Source organism: Tenrec ecaudatus, chromosome 2 (assembly GCF_050624435.1).
Source record: "Tenrec ecaudatus isolate mTenEca1 chromosome 2, mTenEca1.hap1, whole genome shotgun sequence".
Lineage (NCBI taxonomy): Eukaryota > Metazoa > Chordata > Mammalia > Afrosoricida > Tenrecidae > Tenrec > Tenrec ecaudatus.
The window spans coordinates 61,317,427-61,337,281 of record NC_134531.1 but is presented as its reverse complement, the minus strand read 5'-3'; the positions used below and the strand labels follow the sequence as shown (position 1 = coordinate 61,337,281).

The 19,855-nt window shown below is 40.3% G+C and overlaps 1 protein-coding gene across 2 annotated transcripts in view; it reads right to left on the bottom strand.

The window, feature by feature from the left end:
• Positions 1-1,149: 1,149 nt before the first annotated feature.
• Positions 1,150-19,855, bottom strand: part of RGS7BP (regulator of G protein signaling 7 binding protein) — a 134,935-nt gene continuing 116,229 nt past the window's right edge. The window contains exons 5-6 of one of the 2 annotated variants that reach the window (XM_075543031.1): positions 19,708-19,778; positions 1,150-1,560 (exon numbers count right to left, since the gene is read on the bottom strand). In XM_075543031.1, the coding sequence (XP_075399146.1) occupies positions 1,469-1,560; positions 19,708-19,778 (163 nt within the window). In that variant the 3' untranslated portion in view covers positions 1,150-1,468. Of the gene's footprint in view, positions 1,561-19,703; positions 19,779-19,855 lie in introns of those variants that run through there. The other variant, XM_075543032.1, reaches the window with a different exon arrangement.

The window sequence follows — 19,855 nt, the reverse complement described above, 5'->3', positions numbered from 1 at the left end:
AGCAGCTTCATATGATTCAACCTAATACTAGAATTATCCCAGTCACTCATCTGTTCCGGTCTAATCTTCACTAAAGCTAGAAACTTTAAAATATTTTGTTTTAAGTCAAAGTGGTGTTGGGTCTATAAATGCTCTGTGTGTATGAGGATTCAGAAAGTATAGTGGTGGCATAAAACATTGCTATCATGCAGAGTCTTGGATAAACCGATTTATAAGCATCTAGCTCATCCACTTATTGTACTAGACATCGAGGTCTCCTGTCTGACTTCAAGATTTTACAGACCCTGGGAAACATGAAAAAGAAACGCAAAGGCCTGATCTTTTAACCCATGGGGAATTCTGTCTGGGAAATGGGCCAAGGGGAGAACAAGGGAAAATATAACAGAATCTGTTACTAGTGGAGGCAGATCCCAACAAAACTGGGAGCAACAAAGCAAAGCACGTGGCTTCCTCCTTTCTAAAATATAGTATTGCTTAATGTGTCCCGCTCTCAAGGTTCTAAGCATCAGACAAGACACCAAGTACACATTGGAAAAGTCATATCTGCATAGTCATCTAAAATGAGACAAGCTTAGCATAGCTAAAAAAATGATTAACAATGTAAAGTGTTAAATACTTTTACGATCTGAACTATTTCCAGCATGCCCTATAAGATTTAAAACTATGCTGATGAGCAGACACCATGCTTCAGATTTCAATTAGAACATAATGTGATAATATTCAGATTTTACATCTGAGGGTAATTGTATATGTTACTACATCATTTCCTAATTGGATTTCTCCATTCTCCAAGAAGCTGTAAAAGACACCATCGGATCAAAAGGAAATTAGTTGCCATATGCATTGTATGACGGTAATAGTATTATTGTGTATTTACAAAATTTAACTATTTTTATATATGACTTTGTTGCATTATAAAGTAAGATATTATTAGGTTGAAATTCTTAGATTAAGACAGAATGGAAGACTAAATGTGAATGAGTGCAGAGAAAAGCAATAATGAGAGTGATAGATTGGATTTTGAGCACAGTTTTGCAATTTTAAATAGATTCTTATGTTTAAAGACTTCTTTCAAATATGGATAAACTGTCAACACAAGGTTAGCAAGAGCTATAGATATACTATTACACATTGAGTAACTGTTCTCTGTATAATACATTTTAAAAACCATTAAATAATTTAAAAATCATAATTCTTGCATCTGTTATGATATGGTTTAGCATAGACATGCACAATGTCAGAGTAAAAGTCCCTTTAAAACCTGCTTCATGAATCTGTTCTTTTCCCCCCTTGACTACAGCTTCTTTCAAATGTAAATCATTGAAAAGGACAGCGATAGACAGATAAAAATTATAGGGAGCATAGAAAACATAGTCAAAAACCAATAACTATGTGGGTTAGTATTCTGGAGGTCCTCAGATTCTTCGATTTTTCCACTTTCAAATGGTGGGTTTCCAGGAGGATTCACTTAGCTTGAGACGAGACAACACAGCCCAAAGAACCTTCTCTTCCGTCTTCTCACCAGAGGGTAGGGAGTTAGATTCAGAAGGCTGCTATCGTCTGTGATGGGACAGAATCAGAACGTATGTATGAGTGAGATATAGAGATAACTTGCTTTTTTATAAAGTGACTTTCAAAACCCACCACTTTTGCATTAAGGTTGCTCAACTCCCAAACCACTGCCATTGTGGACCGGATGGTTCTTTCTTGTTGGACCTTCTAGCAGTTGGAATCATAGCAGTAACCCTGGCATCTACATGTCAGTAGCACTCCCAACCAGTTGTGAGGGGCTAACCTGACCATGTGAATCACAGGCTACATTTAAAGGAAAACTGCTTAGGGAAAATCTTTTAGTTGGGAGAAGAAATGTAAGGAATTAAAAGGAGCCCATGTTTTGGAGTGAAACTGGTTCCTTTTCATAACTTGCCTCTGCTATTTAATAGCTTTGATACCTTGCATATGTCACACAAGCTAGTTAAACTTCAATTTCCTCATCTGTCAAATAGGGTATAACAATACTTAGACTTAAAAACAGAAAACATTGCTTGCTATAGAAAAGTGTGGTGAAGCAACTAGATGGCACCCGGCTATCAGAAGGAATAACATCGAGGTCTTAAAGGCTTGCCTTCAAACAGCTGTCTAAATGAGATAAAATACACATGTAGTTGGAGACAAAAATAGATAATGAGGGCCTATTCAAATAAGACATTTATGAATATTGAAAAGTTTCATCAAAAGAGTAAAAGAAAATGTATAGACTGGAGAAATAGACATAATGAATCTCTAAAGTCTATAGAAAAAACTTAAACACTTTAGCCAAGAAAAAAGATGAGTATTATGCACTTAAAATTTGACAGCGGTATGAACAAAGGCTTCACCAAAGAAGACACTCAGATGGCCGACAAACACAGGGTCAAGACCAGTAGCCATTGAGAGATGTACCTCAAAATAATGAGAAACCAACTCACTCTAGCATCGAGAGCAACGTTTTTGAAAAACACAGAAAATAACCAATGCTGGAGAGGGTGCTGAGAAATTACCACCTTCACACACTGCTGTTGGGATAGTGAAACAGTACAGCCACTATGGAATGTATGGTGCTTCCCCCAAAAGTGGAGGTATACCATATGACTCAGAAATCCCTCTATTTGGTGTATGGATATACTACCCAATAAGAACTCTAGCACAAACTTATACATGCATACCCATGTTCGTTCATAATAGCAAGGAAATGAAAACAACCTAAAATCCCACCAGTGGAAAATGCATACAAAACTTTGGTTCATACATACAATGGGATACTATGCAATGTAAAAAATGCGAAACACATTTTGACACGGATGGATCTGGAGGGTATTATGTTGAGTCAATTTCATCAATCACTAAAGGAAAAATTATTGTATGAGATTGCTATTATTAAAAATAAAGAAAGAAAAGTTTGTTACATTCAAAGAAACAGACTAGAGGGTGGACAGGTGTTAACTTGGATAAAGGGGAAGACAATATCCAGCAAGAGGGAAATAGGTAAAAAAATTATGGAAATAGAGAAAACCATGGGAACTTTGATAAGTTGTAGAATACAAAAATGATGATCTAATATGTAAATCTCCACCTAGTCCAAATTTAAAAAGCAAACTAATTCAAAACAAAGCTTGTTGCTGTCAAGTTGATGCCAGTTCACAGTGGCTCCATAGGACAGAGCGATACTACCCCAGAGTGTCCAAGGCTGTCAATTATGGAAACAGATTGTTATATTGTTCTCCCATGGAGCAGCGGGTGGATTTGAACCATTGACTTTAAGTTAGTAGCTCAGCATTTAGCCATGACACCACCAGGGATCCACTCTTACATTAAACCCCAATCCCACTGCAGAGTTTCTGAGGCTGTGAATCTTTATGGGAATCTTTCTCATCTGATACCTCAAATCTTTCCTTCAGAGTGGCTGCTGGGTTTGAACCACCAACCTAGTGGTTAGCAGCCCAGTGCCAAACCCACAGTAACCTAATGGGTCTTTACATTATGTGGGATGAAATTTTTGAAACTATGGAAAATATTTACCTTGGGTGTGTAGCTTGGTTACTAGCATATAGGAAGCGCTCGGTCAATAGAGCTATGATGAACTGTTCTCTTACAGAGCACTCACAGCTTGGATTCATCTACCTATTTCATGTCATAGGACGAAGCGATGCTGTGTCTTTTCTGAGTACTTGCTATTGAATTTTGTATATGCGAGTATGCAGATATTCAGAGATTACCAGTGTTGAATTCATAGATTTTGGACTGAAATTTTCAACAAAATGAAAAGTAGAGAAATAAGCCAGTAAAACAAATGTAATCCAATGAGCTGTTTTCTAATAGTGAAGTCTGACAAAAAGGATGGGTAGAAATATCCTGTTGGGACAGACTGGCTGGTCCAAGTTTGCTGGGATTACTGTCGGCTCCAAGGACTGGAAAGTGGAGAAACCACAAAAGAATAAAGTGTAAGCTGTCAACTGAGAAAGAGGACAAGGTCAGACTGGAGCTGAAGACCCCAAAGCGGTTGGATTGGCCTTGGAAATTTCTCAGTGTCCATGTTCTTCAAGGACTGGTTATATGGTTCTCTCTAGTGGAGTTAACTATTCTCCTTTCTTTCCTCCATCCTAACCTTGAAGGAGATGGAATATTGGGAAAGGTCCTGGAATCCTATAAAGGGTTAAATAAGTACATGTATCCAGTGGAAAAAAATCCCCCAAGACAATAAGGCTTATTTTTCCTCTTGGTGATGGTTTGTGTTAGCCTGTTATCACTTAAAATAAAAATTACTGACCCTAGAAACACAAGAACAAAATGAGTCCTGGATTCCTTGTCTTCTTAAGTAAACGGTGACATCTGAATGCCCAGACTTTCTCTCCTTTCGAGGCTCTAGTCTGGGTCAGGTTGTTGCTGAAAAATTAGTTAGAACTCATAGTGACCCGATGCAGAACAGAACAGACTATTCCCCATGCTGTCCCAGTCTCACATTTGTTGCTATTGGTTCAGCTACTTTTATCGAGGGTCTTCCTCTTTTTGCTGACCCTCTAGTTCGACGAGTATGATGTTCTCTAAGCACTGGTCCCTCCTAATGCCGTTAGGTGCCATCAGCACAAACCCTGCCCGGTCCAGCACCATGCTCACAAATGTTCTTATGTTTGAGCCCATTGTTGCAGCCCCTGCGTCAATTCATCTTGTTGAGGCTCTACTTTTTCACTGCCCCCTACTTTACCAAGCACCATGCCTTTTTTCAGGGGCTGCTTTCTCTTGATGACACGTCCAAGGTATATGAGTCACAGTCTCACCATCATTTGCTTCTAAGAAGCTTTGTGGCTGTACTTCTTCCAAGACTGTTGTGTTTGTTCTTTGGGCAGTCCATGGTACCTTCGGGACTCTTCACCAGCACCACAACTCAAAGGCATGGATTCTGAATTTCCTTACTCGGTGTCTCACTTTCATAAGCATATGAGGTAACTGAAAAATACCATGACTTGGGTCAGGTACGGAGGAGCCTTAGTGGCATAGTGGTTATAGGTAGGCTGCCATCTGCAAGGTGAGCAGTTCAAAACAACCAGCCGCTCCAAGGGAGAAAGACAGACTTTCTACTCCCATCAAAAGCTACAGCCTGAGAAACGCAGGGCAATCCTACCTTGTCTTAGAGGTTGCTTTGAGTCAGTGACGACTCAATGGCACTGAGTTTGATTTTTGTTTTGGGGGGAGTCAGGGACCTTAAAGGACTTTGAGGTCCCTCTTGATAATGTATCCAAAACACATGAGACAAAGTATCACAATTGTCTTTTCTAAGAATCATTCTGGCTGTATTTTGTGCATGAAAGATTAATTTGTTTTACTGGCAGACCATACTTAGTATGTTTAATATTTCAATTATTTGTCAACATCATAATTCAAATATATCAATCTTCTTTGGTCTTCCATATTAGTTGTCTAAATTTTGCACACTAATGAGGTAATTGAAAATATCAGCTGATCCAAGTAAAATGAGATCCTCGTAAAATGAAATCCAAGTAAAATGATAGCTTCAATATTTTCTCCATTTAGTATGACTTTGTTTATTAGTCCAGAAGTGAGGAATTTTGTTTTCATTAGGCTGAAGCATAATCCATAGTTAGCAAACAAAGTTATGTCACCTCCATACTGTAGCTTGTTAATGAGTCCTGATGCAACATTCATCTCCATGTCATTCACTTTCTCAGATTATTCACACAGTATACAGATTAAATATATATGGCAAAAGGATACAACCCCTTTCCTAATTAAATCATGCAGGGTCCCCTTATTCTTTCCAGATTATTCCCTTTCAGTCTCTGCACAGCTTCATCATGAGCACAATTAAGTGTTCTGAAGGTCCTATTCTTTGCAATGTTACTAATAATTTATGAACCACATCGTTAAATGCCTGTGTTAGTGTTCCCACCAAGTGTGACCTCATTCTGGGTATGTTCTATGTTATACATTTAGACAGAACTGGAGTAGCAAGGCTGAGCCAGGAGAGAAAACAGGCGCCTCAGCTGAGCACATCAAATTAATCAAACACAGTCCGTTCCCCCAGTTTCCACAGATTAAAGTCTTCTCCTAGAGCTCACATTCTGCTTTTGTCCTTGTCCTTTACATAGTGGGAGATAATTCACTTGATATGAATATCAACTTTCTGAGAGCTTAAAATAGGACATCTACTTTTTATAAATATGTCCACCTAGTTAATAAACTAAAAAAAATGTCAGCCTCCATATAAACTTGATTTTCCAGGAGAAGATCTCAGAGATGGGTCCTGATATATTTGGAAAAGAAAGAAGTGACTCCCTTCACTGTCCCTTTTGAGGACTCTTCTCGTAAGTCATCAAATGATCAGTGGGCGTAACCTAATCGGATATGGTAAAGATAGAGCAGACTCTAAAAGGAATTGATTCTGATCTTTCAGTATCTCTTTGGAGTTCAATGCTTATCAAAACAATGATCATATTTATAAGGGAGAAAGATAAAATTTCTGTATCTTTAGGATTTGAAAGATCTGATCTACTTCCTGAATTCCTATAATTCCATCCCTTCTGAGAGGAATTGAAACATGTCTCCATAACAACCTGTGATATGCAGATAATGCAGCCTTGCTTGCTGAAAGCAAGGAGAACCTGAAACACTGGCAAGTGAACATCAAGGACTGCAGTCTTTAAAATCGATTATACAACGCAAGTTAAAAAAAGTTTTTACAATTTGACCAGTAGGTCACATCATGATTAATGGAGAGAAGACTGAAGTTGTCAAGGATTCCATCTTGCTTGGATCACAGTTAATGCGTATGGAAGCAGCAGTCAAGAAATTAAATGACATATTGCATTGGAAAAATCAGCTGCCTGAGACCTCTTAAAAGCGTTGAAGAGCATGGATGGACCCACGCCATGGCATTTTCCATGGCCTCCTATGCATGCAAAATTTAGACATTGAGGAGTAAGGAAGACTGAGATGAATTGATGCTTTTGAATTATGGTGTTGGCAAATAAGATGGAAAGTACTGGCTGCCAGCCGAACAAAGATGTCTGCCCGGGAAGAAGTACAGCCAGAATGCTCCTTGGAAGTGAGGATTGCCAGACTTGGTCTCATGTTCTTTGGACATGTGATGAGGAGAGACAAGTCCCTGAAGAAGGACATAATGCTTACAAGAAAGATTTCAGGCAAGGGACAAAATTCAGACCAGGGTTAGAGAATAGGGTTGAACAGAAGTGAGTTTATTAAAGGTGATACTTAGAAAAAGAACTCCAAACAGCCCTTAGGCGAAGGGCATATGCTTAGTCAAGTATAAGGTCATCAAAACAGAGGAAGACGTCCAAAGAGAGGCTTTGCAGTGGCCTCAGCACTGCGCTCAAACATAACAACAATTGTGAGGCTGGCACAGGGCAGGGCAGTCTTTTATTCTATTGTGTATAGGGTCACTTTGAGTCGGAACCAACTTAACAGCACACCTATGAATATATTCCTGTTTAGAAAGATGGTTTTACTTGTTATGTTAATGAGGTCATGTCTAGGTATGGTTTCCTAAGCTTAGTCACGTTTGAGTAAGGTAGACAGAAGGGAAAAGCACAAATTGGTTATTGGGAGGTAGTTGAGAATGAGAGATATGCCCCATGACTATCCCCAAGGACTAGAACTCGCTGAAGGAGTTCAAGGCTTCCCCTTAGAGCTGATAGAAACGTTCTGCTAGACTCACAGTTATTGAGTCAATGCTGCTTCACAGAGACCCCCGATGGGTTTCTAAGACTGTAAGTGTTTACAGGAGCAGAAAGTCCATTCTTTCTTCTGTGTCGCTTCTGGTGGTTTCGAACTGCCAACCATGGAAATTCTAGCCAACACATAACCAGCACACCACCAGGGCTCCTGTTAGTCAGAGGTGGGCAAAAGGACAGGTGAAGATCACAGGAGTCTGGCAGAAATCCTACCACTAAGGGCAGTGGAAATGGGTTTCCCACACACCTATCCAGCACAAAGGAAGGTGAAGGACGAGTAGATAAGGTACATGTCATCATGGGAGAAACCAGAGATTGTGAAAAGCCTGGAAAGGGAAACCCAGGGTGCTCACAAAGGTTTCACAGTACCCCCATGATGACCCTTGGGTTTGGGGTCTGGAGACAAGGACAAAGCATGAAGCCTGGAGTGCAGACACACATCATGTGGAAGCAGAGAATCAGCCAATAACAAAAGACCCATCCGAAAGCCACCCTCAGCGGGTTAAAAGGTCTGGCTCCATGTTCAAGCTTTTTAGATTAGCTAAGGGAAAGTATACCCTTCAATAAACTCACTCCTTCTGTTCAACCCTTCTCTCTCACTCTGGTCTGAATTTTATCCCTTGCCTGAAATCTTTCTTGCAAGTGGGACAAGACCCAGAACAACAAAAAATATCATATCATTGTGAATGAAGGGGAAGATGCAGTGAAGACCCAAAGCCCATCTGGAGGCAACTGAATATCCCCTTACAGAAGGGTCACAAGGAAGAGATGAGTCAGTCAGGGTGCAGTATAGCACTGTTGAAAGATACAACTTTCTTCTAGCTCTTTAATGCTTCCTCTCCCCCATCCCTATCATGGCCTCAGTTCTACCTTACAAATCCAGCTAGACCAGAGTATGTACATGGGTACAGATAAGAGCTGGAAACACAGGGAATCCAGGACAGATAAACCCCTCAGGACCAATATTGAGAGTAGTGACACCAGGAGGGTAAGGGGAAGGTGGGGGGAAGGAAGGGAGGAACTGATCACAATGATCTACATATAACTCCCTCCCAGGGGGATGGACAACAGAAAAGTGGGTGAAGGGAGACATTGGTCAGTATAAGACATGAAAAAATAATAATTCATAAACTATCAAGTGTTCATGAGGGAGGAGGGTACGTGGCAAAGGAAGGGAGGGGCAAAAATGAAGAGCTGATGCCAAGGGCTCAAGTAGAAAGAACATATTTTGAGAATTTGTACATATGTACAAATGTGCTCGACACAATGGATAGGTGTCTGGATTGTGATGAGTTGTATGAGCCCACAATAAAATGATTCTAAGAAAGAAAGAAAGAGACAAACAAAACCTAGGAGTGGAGAGATTTGCAACCTCGAGTCTCCTCCTGGAAAGTGGCAAGTTGGTGCCCTCAACCGGAACTTCTAGCCTCTGAACTGAGAGAAAAGAAATCAGTTTCTGTTCTTTAAAGCTTCCCACATGTGATAATTCTGTTCTAGCAAGGCAAGGAAAACCACCTTCTCCCAAACACTTGACCAATTTCGGGAATGAGCAATCTAATTCACTTATGTAAAAATCTGATTCAAATGTTTACTGTTTCTATTACATGAGGGAATGTCTAACACAGTATTGTATTTATGAAAGAATATATGAATCTGTACACTATGGTCAGATGTTTATCACCATTCTCTCTTGTTTATGAATTAAAAGTACATAGGTAATAGTTATTTTAAGCTTTAAATCCCTTGTAACTGTGCACTCATTAAAGGAAGAAAAATATTTCATGAGCACAATTACATATATACACATACATTACACAAGTGAATCTATCACACACAATGACACACACATATTGCAAGTGAACAGGCAGTGTTAGGGTTGACGATAAAGTGTTCAGACATTAAGCAAAGGACAAGCGGCTTATTAAGGAAAACTGCTGCTTTGGGGGCATCTTGGTTGAGCTTGTGACACATATGCTTTGCCCAGAGCTTCTCTGATCACCACCTAGGGCTGAGGTGACACAGAAATTCAAAAGTTCTTGGCGGAAATTCAGAGCATCTTTCTGCACCAGAGGAAGCTGACACCTGCAGTAGATGCGGAAATTCCCTGAGAAATTCACTGAGAAATCTTTTGAAGAAAATTGAACTTCGAATTTAGATTCTGAAATGATGGGATGGGGAAAGAATGCAAGCAAAATGGAATAGTATCCCATCTCCAGAATTCATTCTGAGCTAATCCACTTGGACTTGCTGGGAAATGTTTGGTTTTAATTGCTAGTATTTATTTGGACATAACTTGTTAACTAACATTTTTATAACATTGCACCTTTCTCCAAAAGATGCAACTACAGATAAGTACACTCTGGGTCACTAAAACCTCTAAAACGTGAAAATGAGAAAAGGAAAAGGAAGAAAAATGTATGAGGAAATGAAAGGAAAAAAATAGATTATAGGACATTTCAATCACTAGTAAACTCCAACTTTAGTCATTTAGTTTTTGCCACTCGGATGCCACTGAAGCCAGGGATACTGGAGTCCCCTAAGGTAAAATGACATCATTTTCTTATTACTCATTTTCCTCGCTAATGAAAGATTATTTACACCCTAAAACATTGCTTTCATAGATTCATAGGTTGAGACAAGGGATCCAGGAAAAGCAGAAGTTGTCACATGAAACACTGAATGTGTGAGTGGAAAGCAATGTTCTTGACCAAAGTCAAGATGAATAAATGCCTACAATGGAACGGCAGTGGCAATGCTCTGTTTGGGATGAAGAGCGGGACCGCCAGTACAGGCACATCGTCTGTGCGTTTGGTAAAGCACAGACTGCTGATCTACCGCCTGAGTTTCTGAATCAGGATGGGGCCAGATCATTTGCATTTTTTACAAGTTGTGGGGGCTGATGCAGTCGATCTGCTGATCACACTTTGGAAACCATGGAACGTCCTACTCCGAGCAAGGTTTTGTGTAGATTTATCGGGGTAAAACCAAGAGGGGTCTTAATAGAAAGTCGGCCCCTTGCCTCAAGGATCTCCCTTTGAGTAAATACTGGGCTTCCAAGGCAAGAGAAACAAAAATAGTACCATGAAAAATTCCGGAAGGCAAGATTATTCCTAAATGAAGGAGAATGAAGACACTTGTGGGAGGTTCGTGGTATGAGTGCTGGGCTGCAAAAGATGAGGTATTGGATGTTTGGTGAATGGAGTCGGCATTCTAAGTGGAAGGAACAAAGATATGAAAGTGCTCCACAAGAACCTGAATTGGGTGCAACAAACAGGATGAGGGTGTTATGAAGGAGAGAATAGTAGAAAACCATACTACTAAGAATATTCTAATTATGCCCTTCTCTTGTCCTATTCTATACCTATACCTTTTCTTGTCCTATTCTGTACCTATTTCTCTTGTCCAATTCTATACCTTCTCTTGTCCTATTCTATACCTTCCCTTGTCCTATTCTATACCTTCCCTTGTCCTATTCTATACCTTCCCTTGTCCTATTCTATACCTTCCCTTGTCCTATTCTATACCTTCCCTTGTCCTATTCTATACCTTCCCTTGTCCTATTCTATACCTTCCCTTGTCCTATTCTATACCTTCCCTTGTCCTATTCTATACCTTCCCTTGTCCTACTTTATATCTTCTCTTGTCCTATTCTGTACCTTCTCTTGTCCCCCTGCCTTTTCACAGTCAATTTCTTCTTTTAGCAAAGTCCCTCTTCCTCAAAGCTATGCAAGTCTTTCTTTAATAGTGTATCTTAGGATTTTTCCTTATGCAGTCTTCTTTGAATGGTCCAAGTTTCTGCTTTTCCCTCATAAATAATTGTATGGCGCTTGGCATATAATTAACTTCCAACTCTGCATTCCCATGATTCTGTTTGCAATGTGGCCGTGTCTCTGGATCTGTCTCCCCTGGCACCCATGAAACCATCCCACCAATGACTTCTGCCACTTACAAATAATTGAAACTGAACGTCTTTCCCCACTTTGATCCTAGGTTCACTCCCACCCACACTCTTTTACCTCAGAGACATGTGTTTAGAGTATTGTCCCACCTTTTAGAATGAGTAATTTAACTCTTCCTGCCCCCTCTCTTTGGAGTCCCCACATAGAACACATGGCTAAACACTTGGGTAACTAAAAGGTTTGAATTCACCTCAGAATACAAAAGGCCCGAGATCTACTTCAGAAGCAGTAGCCATTGAAGACCCTGTGGAGAACAGATCTCCGCTGCCACCTTGTGGGTCACAATGAGTTGAAGTCAACTGCACAGCAAATGACACACCACAGTTATTCAGCTTGCACTCACCTCCTTAGTCAGGTCTCCATACCAAAGTGTCCAAGTATGCTTCTCTTGCCAACACCAGCAGTGACTTCTTTGTTGCTAAATGTTATGGATACCGTCAACTCGTATCTAGTTTTAAGTCCCTGGACCCTTGGCCATCCTCGCCTTACAACTTGTTTAGTGTGTTTCATAATGCACCTCTGGTCTTCTACTCAGATCCCACTGTAATCGGTTTCCCCCTCTTAAATCTTAAAACTTTCTATTTGAGGGCTCACTAAGCATGTTTTCCTAGGGTGATCTCAACCATACTTAAAACTTCAATGATCATTATGCTAGTGATGCCCAAGAGGCCTGGTGACATGTTAAACATTGGGCTGCTATCCATGGGCATAACCCTTCAAACCTGGAAGACAGTTAGTTACTTGGCCAACTGATGGGAAAAATCACATATTTGTAGCTGTATCAAAGAAAGGTGGCACAGCACAATGGGCAAATTATCAAACAAGATCATTACTATCATACAGAAGTAACGTTTTGCAATGGCTGCAGCAGTACTCTGACAGAGGGCTGCCAGAGGTTCAGACCAAATTCAGAAGAGGACTTTTCCCCATCTGATTCTTTGGCTAACATCTATCTGCATAATCTAGGCATCTCAGCTCATCTGCTTCCCCAAATATCTTTAAGAATAATGAACAGCACATGAAGCATCTAAAATAACATGGAAGAAATGCACAAAGGCGCTGTAACAAAATGAATGTATCAATGGCCAACTATTTCAGAAGCTAGCACATGATCAAAAGGTGATGGTATTGAAGGAAAAAGTCCAAGCCCCACTGAAGGCCTTGGGGAAAAGGAAGGCTTCAGAGACTGACATAATATCAACTGAAGTATGTCTTCAAGTGGATCCGATGCTGGAGCACACCCATTTATACTCAGCTATTTGGAAGATAGATACCTGGCTAGCCACTGCAAGAGATTCACGTTTGTACCCGTTCCAAGAAAGGTGATCCAACAGAATACATAAATTATTGAACAATATCATTAATATAATCAAGTAAAATTTTGCTGAAGATAATTAATAAATAGGTCCAGCAGTACAATCACAGGAAACTTCCAGGAATTTAAGCAGCTTTCAGAAGAGGATGTGGAATGAGGGATATCATTGCAGATGTCTGATGACCTGGTACCGAGGGTTCCAGAAATCTAGTCACCTGTGTTTGATTGGCTACACAAAGGCATTTGACTGCGTGTCTTATTCAAACAGAATGAAGTGAGCATACATGGCCAGAATCAGGAACGGTATCCATGAAGGTTATTCTCGTATATTTTCATCATATGTATGCAATATGCACGCTAAGCAAATAATTCTGAAAAACTGGATTATATGAAGAAGATGGCATCAAGATTGGAGTAAGACTTCTTAACATACCAGATGATACATCCTTGCTTGTTGCTGAAAGTAAAGAAGATTTGAAGCATTTATTGCTGAAGATCAAAAATCAGTATAGATTATAGCACAACATAAAAACAACAGAAATCCTTACATTGAGCCAATAATAAGCACCATAAGGAGTGGAGAAAATATTGAAATTGTCAAGAATTTCACTTTACTGGGATCCACATCAATGCCCATGGAAGCAGCACTTGGTGCTTAACCGATTGAGACGTTGATGTGTGGTCAGTGAGGTGTGGACTAAATAGGAAGAGTGGGAGGGATTGAATATGTCATACTGAATGCTTAAACAAAAGGTTAAGGAAATTACAAAGGAGACTTGGTTACCCATAAAAAGGCCCCGAATATCATTCCGGCATCAGCCGAATATCGTTCCGGCATCAGCCAGTGGCAAAGAAAATCTCTATAAGAGGCTCTGGGAGAAGGACCAAGAAGGTTCTATCCAAGATAGGGGATTTTTTTTTTTTTTGTGCCAAGCACCTGAAAATTCATCTGCTTAACATGGCTATGCCAGTTCTGAATACGGTGCCAGTTTAGAGCGGATTGCGGGTATGAGTCTGGGGAAGCTGTTAGCAGGCTAATTTTTGCGTGGTGTGAGGACTATCCATGGAAGAGAACTCACCCTGGAACAATCCTGTTCCTGACTATTTAATTCACTGCAGACTGATTCGAATGTGTGGTATTAACAGCTGGGTTCTAGGCAAGGGTGAATGTACAAATGCACCCCACAGCATGCATAAGCTCAGATATTAGGAAAAGGTGAAACTCTCTTTCAGGCTTAATTTATTTCTACCAATTTGTTTTGTTTAATAGCAGCATGCATTTAGAAGATATCTGTCCTTTATTTTCAAATCTCCTTTTACCCTTTGTCAGAAACCTCGTGGGCTCTCTACAGGTAGTTCCATTTATAATCCATTTGGCACAGCAAGACTCTCATAATTAATGAAGCTCCCCACAGCACCGCCATTGACCCAGAATGTAGGGCAGGCGGGGCACTGAAGCAATAGGAAAGACAGTGGCCGTCCGCCAGGAGACTGGGATGATTGTGTAAAGCCTGTGGCGGAGCTTCAGCAGACCAGAGCTTCTCAGTCCTTTTCCAGTGCCCCTCTTTTTCCTTAAACTGGAAAGATAGGAAAGAACAGGTTATAGCTAAAAGTCAACATAGAGTTACTAGTCACAAAAATACCTTTTCCCATTGCTAATCAATTTAAAGCAAACTACTGTTAAGGTGAGCTTTGATTTGGGTAGGAAGAGGAAGGGTGTGGTTATATCTTCAAACACCAATGTAAACACTGAACAGTTTCTGAACCAGGAAACCAGCACTTGGTTGGTGGGATTTTCATAGGGTTTTCTGCCATTTCTGAGGTTTGAAGTAGAGAAAAGGGATCCAGGAGAAGTATTTTTCCATTTTCTACCTCCCTGATTTAAACACACATGTCAACAGCAGAAAAAGACAAAGGAAATCAGCATTCAGGAACAAATAGAGGTTGTTCTATGAGGTTATTTATTCAGGTAGAATTATGTTTCACAATAAGATCCTAAAAAAACCTGAAATATTTCCCCCACATTTCACCCACTTAATTTCCTGCATAAATTAACCTTGACCTAAATAATAAGCAGTTCATGTGAAAAGAGTTCCAGAAGGCCAGGGGAGACAGCTTTATTATGGTTTATCTCACTGTATGCAGTCAAAAAAATTTGGTTGATTTGCCCATTAAAATAGTCTCCGATGATCCATGCGATTCATCTTTTTAAACAGCGTTCCCAGAGAGATTCCAAAACACCCATCTTAGCAGTCGCAGGGCCTCTCTGCACTCTCTGGTCCACACTCCAGTCCTACTTTCTCTACTGGCCAGCTCACAGGGACACATTGCTAAAAATATATATTAAACAGAGAAAACAGAAATATATTTCCACATGCTGAAGTTCACATCTTCCCTTCTCTATAAGGAAGAAACCTGGATTTCCCATGGTCCTTCTCTTCAATTTGTAGTTAAAGCCATACTGGACTTTCTCCTGAATAAGTGAATAAATCCAAAGCCTTGAGATGCAATTTGAAGTTTGATAGACAAAATATGAACTATGCAGGACACATCCCCCCCCGCAAAGAATGACTGTTTGCACATGAATTGGTCAATTTTCAACCATTTAAGTATATGACCTGTTCAAGAAAGAAGTCCAAGCTGTACCAGAGGCACTCGTGAAAAGCAGGGCTCCAGGAACGGATAGAATGAATATCAATTGAGACGTTTCATCAAACAGATATAGTACTGAAAGTTCTCACGGCTCCGGGCCAAGAAATTTGGAAGAGAGCTACTTTGCCAGCCAACTAGAAAAGATCCAGGATTGTGCCCATTACAAAAAATGTGATCCAATGGGAATATTGAACAAAATCACATGCAAATAAAATTTTGCTGAAAATAATTGAGAAATGACTGCAGTGGTTCGTGGACAGAGAAATGCCTGAAATTCAAGCCAGATTCAGAAAAAGATGTGAAATGAGGGCTATTATTGCTGATATCAGATTGGTCTTGGCTAAGAGCAGAGAACACCAGAAAAATGTTGACTATGCAAAGACATTCGGCCATATGCGTCATCATAAGCTATGGATGACATGTGAAAAATAGGAATTCCAGAGCACTTAACTGTGCGTGTGCTGCCCCTCTATGTAAACCAAGAGGCAGTCTTTCGCCCAGAACAAGGACTGCATTGTTGGGGTCAGGAAAGGTGTGGGGCAGGATTATCTATATATCCTTTCACCATAATTATTCAGTCTTCCTTGGAGGCAAACTAATTCAAGACTCTCAACTATATGAGAAAGAACGTGGCATCAAGTCTGGAGAAAGACTCATTATCGGCCTGTGCTATGTAGATAACACATGCTTACTCGCTCAAAGTGAAGAAGATTGAAGGACTTATGGCCAAACATTACAGGCTATTGTTCCAAATAGATGGTGACTCAATGAAAAGAAAGCAAAAATTCTTATGACAGGTCCAATAAGCAACAGCAATAATAAACAACCAGTGACAGACGGAGAAAAAGTTGAAGCTGTCAAGGATTTTTGTTAACACCCATGTTAGCAGCAATTAAAAAAAATTGTGCTCTTGCCCCTCATAACGTCAATGGCTTCTTGTGCCTTTCAAAGGTGAACAATGAATAGAGAAGAGTGGAGAAGAACTGATACATCGGAATGATGGTGTTGGCAACGAAGACAGTATGTACCATGAATTTACACACACACACACACACACACACACAACACACCAAAAAAACCCATATCTGTCTTGGCAGATTTGAGATTTAAGTAGAGCCAGAATGCTTCTTAACAGGGAGGCTCACGAGACTTTGTCTTATCTATTTTGGACTTGCCATCAGTAGGGACTAATCTCTGGAGAAGTACATCAAGCACAGTGAAGTTGAAGGTCAGTGAAAAAGAGGAAGACCCCAAATTAAATGGATTAACATACTGGCTACAACAATGTGCTCCAACAGGGTCATGATCATGAGGCATATGCAGGACTAGGATGTTCTACAGTACATAGGATTGTTAGGGATCGGATTCGACTCAATGGGCCCTAACAACAACTATCACACCACTTCCTCCAGAATAATTGCCCTAGATTTTTATTTTTTCCTTTTCTTTTCCTAAACGGATCCAGAATTCAAGTCCTGGGTATCACTTATTTGGAGGACTATGTTCTTTTAACTCATAGTATCAATCTTTAATAATAATAATAATATTTAAAACTTATTTTAAATTTTAAGTATGTTTTTCGTTTATAAATGTGATCAAAGTTTATATAAATTTTCATATTATGCCTTTTATGATTATCCGTAGATAATGATCTAGGGAAATAAAATGAAATTTATTTTTCCTTTTGCACATAATTCAAAAATCAATTTTCATGAAATGTTAAGGAAGGTTGAAGATGATTTAATGCAAAATATAAGATATCAGGCATCCATGAAACTGTAATTAAGGGACCCATGCCATCAGCCTCTCTGCAGCAGAAAGATGAGGCTTTGTATTCGGTAAAAAGTTAAAGTCTCAGGAACCCACAGGGGCAATTTCCCCCCCTCCTATAAGGTTGCTGTGAGTCAGTCTCCCCGAGGGCAGAGGGAAAGGACAGTGAATCTTTAGCAGCGGAGTGGGAGATAGAACCCCTATGCTTTCGATGAAAGCAGACTTGCCAAGGAATGTAAGCGCCACATTCAAAGTCTTAGGGTTAATGCCCTGAACCATAGGCTCAAGATCAGTCTCTCGAAGGGCACCACACACAGCATGCGCCAGAGTGCGCGATGGCAGGGATTGTTCTAATTGAGGATGGCTAGATTGGATGGGCCAGTTGGTAAAAGCAACAAAAACAATAATGACCAAAAATAGCAACAATAAAGCATTTGTTGCGTGTTTGCACTATGTAAGGTGTTCTAGTAGGCAGTCACAGGCTTTGATTTCTGTGATCCTCATAGCAACCTTCTGAAGAGGATGGCAGTATATTATCTCCTAGTTTTAGGAATGAGGGAGTTTCCGGAAGTTCCGTAACATGTAACATGGTAAACGGAAGAGCCACCATCTACCTCCCAGGCTACCCTTAACACAAAGCCCTGCGCCCAATCACTGTGTGAATTTTCTAACATTCATCTCCCAGGCTGTGGGCGGAGCAATCGCTCATCACAGCAACATATTATTACTTTCCTAAAGGTGGAAAGAGCCCCAAATACTAAACCCACAGTTTGTATTTGTCAATTACTGATCCAGCCTTTCAAGAGATGCTTCACGCCACCAGTTATCATATCGCCTCGGTTTCTTATTTCCTAATGACCCGATGCCTCATCCCATGCATTCAAACCACAATCATCCACAGCCCCTTTGTCTGGTGTCCACGCCTCCACCTGCTGCCATCCCGCTCCCTAAGCCAGGATGGTGCTCTAGCTGTGGTGAGAGGTCTTCCCACGGCTCATTCAGCAGCAAGCAGACTCTACCCTTTCGGCCCCTGCCCTGTCAGTGGAAACGGGATTTTCTGACTGTGTGCCATAGTGCCAAGTCCTATGCATAGTGACCCAATGTGACGGAATAGACCACTCCATAAAGCCTCCTAGGTTGAAATTTTTTTTTTGAAGGAGCCTTAATGACATAGTGGCCTCGAGCTGGGCTGCGATTCACAAGGTCGGCAGTTAGAGCTTTCCGGGTCCATAAACATGTACCGCCGCAGAGACCCACAGGGCCACTTCTACCTTGTCATGTAGGCTCACTATGAATCACATCGTCTCAGTGCTAGTGAGTTGAGCTGAATCTTTTCTTACAGGAGCAGAGTTCCCGGGAGAACACCCCGAAGCACTGGTGGGTTTCGACCATCCACTATCGATGAGTACTTAGCCTCAAGAATTTCTTGCTTACCCATAACATTCCCCCCCAGACCCTCTGAATGTGATGCTCCACCTAAACCTGCCCTGGCTGTGTACATGCAATGAAAGTGCTTATTAGTCATTTGTTTCATTCCAGACTGTAACAATGACTGACTTACTGTTCGCACCAGTATTATTCTGTTTGAGGCGGAGTGAAGATGCAATAATTCACCAAAGCCTATAGAAGCCCTTTCTTCATGGATAGTCTACTTAATATCCCCCTTTCATTTCCGTGTTAATGTGTATGCTCCTAGTTCGGATAGTTTTAGTGACAGATGGTATGGATTTACATTCTAACTTTTATACTTACAATCTCTGTAATGTTGGTTACATTATTTAACTTTTATGTGCTTCAGCATTCTGTACACGGGGAAGAAAACTATATTCAATTGAGAGACTCCACCTGCTTTATTATCTTCTCCAAAAAGAGACAAATGTATGCAGGCAGTCTCTAGGTTACAAACCTTGGTATAGGTAACTGTTAGGTGTCCTTTAGAGTTATGCAAATTTGCCCGCTCAGTGAAATATTGAATCAACTCTACTCACAACAAATTCTTTATCACAACTACTTCACCTAATTTCCAATCAATTATTGAAAAGGTGATAGCATTTTCTTGCACTAAAATATGGCTAAATGAGAACCATATGCTCATGTTCTGACTTACCCACAAATTATTAAAAAGACAGGCAGGAAGTGATTACATTCATAACCAAGGAACTTCCTGTATTTGAGACCTTTACTGTATGTGTATGAAGCTTGCTTTTAGTTCTCAAGAAACAAGTCACAACCATCTTCTGCTTCAAAGAGAAATGACAGGACTCACCTTGATTTTTCAATGGTAAAGGCATAGTTTCCCTGAGTTTGCTTAAAAGGTTTTTCATTTCTCGAATGTCTCTGTAAGGTTGATAAAAAGAGAGAATAATCAAGCACGGGTTTTTGAAATGAAATATTGAGTGGACTCTTCTAAGAGA